Below are 4717 nucleotides of genomic sequence, written 5' to 3' on the forward strand. Positions count from 1 at the left end.
CGATTTGGAGCAATGGCGGGAGGGGGATTACACGAGGAAGATTGAGTGGATGGAGTTGCAGAAAAGTATGATCTACGAGCTGGGATTATTGCCACCATGTTCGCGATAAACATGGTTCTGGTATAACGGATTGAGAATGAAGATAGAGAGGGGGTCAACTTTGAGCTTGGTCATGGGTTAACAGTCAAACAAGACATTTCTATTAATCCGGGATATGAGTCCATCGTTTTAATTATTTTAGAATACTGGGTGAATAAAAATTATTTTAGAATACTGGATATAAAAAAAAATAGTATGTGATGCTAAGTGTACTTAACGTTATATGAGACTCATTTCAACTTAGAACGTAGCATTTATATTGCAATGTATCACAAAAAGATACTTCGGTCAATTTATCTAAAAATATTCAAAAAAAAGAGAACCCAATCAAGGTAATTTTTGAGAATATAATAATAATAGCATCACTTTAAGGGGGGAAAAAATACAACTGTCGATTAATTTTAACTCTTCACCTTATTGATTCAGCAGGTCCAAGGACTAGATGAAGTAACAATTAATATCTTTCCCCTCAAGATTCCTTTTTTTGGGAATAAAAACTAAATACTGTTTAATAGAAAGCAACGCAAAAAAAAAAAGAAAAAAGAAAAATCTCTCCCAAGATTTAAGATCGCGGTCCCAGTAATTAGTAACAGTTTAAGAGGGACATTTTCTGGGTTGGCCTTGTATCGATGCAAATTTGCGCTGTTTACGAGGGGAAGCTTCCTCTCATTCTTTTCTATCCTTTCTTTTCTCTTCGTTATTATCGTTGGATCGAAGTTTTAAGTTTTAGCATTTTATAAATTATAATTTTACATAAAAATATATCATTAAGTTTAAATGGTTGAAATTTAATTTAAATAATTCTCGATCTTATAAAATAAATTTAAATTGTAATATTTAAATTTAACTTGAACGATTTATCATTTAATTTTTTGTAAATTGTATAGAGTAAATTTTAACAATTTGCAATACATTTTTTCCCCAAACGTTAGAGGAAAAAGAAAAGTCCTTTCAAATCAGTCATCACAATATTATTATTTACAAAATTTTATCTAAGAAAGCTAATTCATTAAGTCTGTTTTAAAATGTAATTTTTTTAGTTTTATTAATTCGGCATAGCCAACAGTGTTACTCTTCTAATCCTATTTATAAGTCACTTCTAATATGTTTTACACAGATAAAAAAATTAAATTTTATTAATTTTCATTTAAAATTTAAAAACTTTTTAATTTTATTTCTATTTAATATATTATGTTTTATATAAATAAAATCAATATAATAAAAAATAAAAATAAAAATTTAGATATCTATATAAATTTTTTTAAAAATACCCCGTAAATACAACTCAAAAAACTCTTCTGTCTTGTAATGGAACGAAAATGCTATAAAACCCTAACATATTTAGGAGGCTGTCTGGTAAAAAGGAACGGTCCCATTGCATTAATTGCTGACATATTTTGCTTCCCTTCCAACGCTGGCCCTTTCATGGGCACGGGCACTGTCAAAAGACTACTACGTGTCTACGCATCGTTACTCTGTAATTCTATTGAACTGGAAAGTCTTGACCTCACTATCACCTTTTTTCTTAAGCTTTGTTAGTCTTATTCATAACATAAAAAGTTAGCGTTATTATTATATTATAATATATCGCGAAACGTGGGCAGTTACCCCTTGCTTCCTTATAAATTCGATTGATGTGCGCTCCCGCCTTTCTGCCTGCCTGTGCTGCAACACAGAAAGAGGACGCGCTGCGGCATTCTTTGTCTGGGGTCTACCTTCTTTTTTCTCTCGTACTTTCGATGGATGCTCACTCCCCTTCCTGGTCTGGCCTTCGCACTGACTTGCTCCTTAGCATGGCAAATCGCCTTGATTCTCGCATTGATCGTCTCTGCTTCCGTGTCATTTGCTATCCATGGCGCTCTGTTCTCCCTCCACCGTCCCGGGGGTCCGCTTCTCCCTCTCCACCTTTCAAGCTTCCCTTCCCAATGGGTCCCAACCTTCATCTGAATCCCATACGTCGTGGTTACTTCAACCTGACTCACTCCACTGTCTACTGCCTTCAATCCCTCAAGAGAATTTCAGACGCTTCGAAGACTACCGAGTGCTGGTTCATCAAGGTTGAGGAGACCAAAGAGCCTGGCAACTTTTGCCTCACGGATCCTCTCTCTTGGTTTGATTCTAAGAATCTGTTTCCACCTTTTCATAAAACATTGAGGGGTGTTTGGAGCATCAAAATTTTTTCGTAAAATGAGACAAACTTCTTCACATGTTATTTTGTACACTGTAAAAATACTTTTAAAATCATGATTTTAATTCCATCTAAACACCTCTTGAATCTACTTGATTATAGGGTTTCTGAGATAACTAAGGTTTATGATCTTCAATTTGTGGGAAATAATAAAATACCTGAACTAGACCTTCCTGAGAGTTTTTCTGTCCGCGCTATGAGAGTAGCTGTGTGTTCTGAGTGTCCTGCTTCTGCCGTTATGGCCATTCACACTGCTGGCCAATTGAGTATTTGGAGAAAGGGTGATAAGAAGTGGATTTGTATAAGCGATGGCGGAGACGGCACTTGTTATGATGACGTTGCTTACCACAATGGAAAATTTTATGCTGTGGATACCGACGGCTTAACTATTTCAATAGATGTGTCATTGAATACTGCACAAGTTGTCCCAGCAAATGCCTCGTTCTGGTTCTAATAGATATGTTCCTCTCCAAAGTACTTGCTGAGTTCTCCTGACGATTTATTCCTCCTAGATAGGCACTTCGATTCTGAGCATAGAGTTCCTGCGGGTCTTGATTATGATTCCGACAAGGATATTCTCCCCACTTATTTTCATGTTTATAAGTTGATTGAGGATAAACGCAAATGGGTTCCGGTGAAAAGCTTAGGAGATAGAGCTATATTTGTTGGTGAGGATTGCGCTTTCTCTGTCTCAGCTCAAGAATTTCGTGGATGCAAGAAGAATTGCATTTACTTTAACGAACGTGACTTCTTGTGTGGTGATCTTCGTCAACATTGTCCGGGCGGTGCTGCTGCATTGTTTGACATGGGGGAACGTTCTGCTAAGATGCTTTCCGGAGTATCTATCTATTCTGGACTTTTCTGGCCTCCGTCCTGTTGGTACGTTTATTGCTAAGATGCTCCACTTTTGTAACGCTTTGAATTTGAGACTTGCAATTACGAGTCTGCGTGGGTGTGTCTGACCCAATTGTTTATGTTGTCTTTTCCATGAATATTGGAAATGATTAATACTCTACTTGTTTCTTGAATGGGTTGCAGAGGTGAGGAAGCTCTTGTGATTGTTTGGCATTTTGGAAGACGCTGAATGGGTTGCATGGTGGCAGCAGACGCGTCCGTTTTGGTTTGAATTAACGATTAACGAAGACATTTGTTCTTGTGATATTGCGCATACCGTGTATGTTGTTCCGTAGGTACTGTTGCTTTTATGATGGTGTTTTGGGGGATGAACTCTTATGGCACGTATGTTATCATTTCAGAGTTATAACTTCATCGAGTACTCCTAATCTCTATGGTTTATGCGTGTTTTTAACTTTGTACTCTCACCTCTTGCATTTTTTAGTGAAGCTTAATTAGGTTTCAAAGCACGGTATTTGCCTGATTCTTGTATTTTGGTCACTATGTTCGTATGGTTGGGATTGAATGAAGCCACGGGAAAGGCACAATATTGCTGTTTTGTGTTGAACTTCTGACGTCTTGCCACAGTGTCCATATTTTCAATATATTGCGGTCCTAGTAGGAATGGATAAGCAGAGCGGTCCCATCGCATGGCTGGGATATGGTTTCGTTTCCAACGCTCCCTCCTCCATGGGCGGCGGTTTCCGGCTTGTCCAAGGACTACTCATCATTAATCTCTAGCTCAATTGAAACTGGAAACTGGAAAGTCTTCACATGACTATCCCCGTCTGTTTAGCTTTGTTCGTATCCTCAACAAAAAATAGCATTAAAAAAGCCCACTAAAATTAAAATTAAATGACATGTGAAGAGTATTTTGAATTAGACTTCGCTTCAAATATAAAGCTTATATGTCAAACTGCAGAAGTGTTTAATATAACTGATTTTCTTCTTTTTTTTTCTGGGAGACGTAGGCGGTTAATAAATATCAAAACCTGGTCTCCACTTAAAACTGGTAATATTGGTTGAACCCCGGGTCTAACCCGCCAAAAAAACATGTTAGGGTTGATCAAAAGCCAACCCGCTAATAAACAAGTCCTTTTAACTCGCACTACTAGGCCCGTAACCCGTGTGAGCTAGCCTATATTTTTACATTTTTAAAAATAGCATGTTTATAGTTTGTTTTTATGGGTAGAGTTAACCAACACATCTTCAAAGGAGTTTTTTTAATCTGACCTGACCAATCATAGGACTCATATTACCAGTCCTATCTCCACTTGCTTCTTACGGGTCATAATTCGATCGATGTGCATTTCCGCCTTTCTGCTGGTGCTGCAACATCAACAAGAGCACGCACTTGGTCGCTAGTCGGCCTTGGTTCCTTTCTGTTTCGGGTCGCTCCTTACTTGTGTTCTCCATGGATGCCCACTTCCCTTCGTGGTCTGGTCTTCGCAGTGATTTGCTCCTTAACATCGCAAATCGCCTTGGTTCTGGAATCGATCGTCTCTGCTTCTGTGCCGTTTGCCATTCCTGGCTCTC

General features: G+C 37.9%; 1 protein-coding gene across 1 annotated transcript; it reads left to right on the plus strand.

Moving 5' to 3' along the window:
- The first annotated feature begins 1733 nt into the window (after window positions 1-1733).
- On the plus strand, window positions 1734-3922 carry LOC114737142 (putative F-box protein At1g65770). The gene is made up of 5 exons (XM_028925047.1): window positions 1734-2209; window positions 2390-2734; window positions 2804-3166; window positions 3478-3526; window positions 3770-3922. Exons 1-5 carry the CDS (start codon window positions 1734-1736, stop codon window positions 3920-3922), a joined length of 1386 nt encoding a protein of 461 aa, XP_028780880.1.
- Window positions 3923-4717: the final 795 nt, after the last annotated feature.

This window comes from Neltuma alba, unplaced genomic scaffold, assembly GCF_004799145.2.
Source record: "Neltuma alba isolate B1F8T4 unplaced genomic scaffold, ASM479914v2 tig00013411_pilon, whole genome shotgun sequence".
NCBI classification, from domain to species: Eukaryota; Viridiplantae; Streptophyta; class Magnoliopsida; order Fabales; family Fabaceae; genus Neltuma; species Neltuma alba.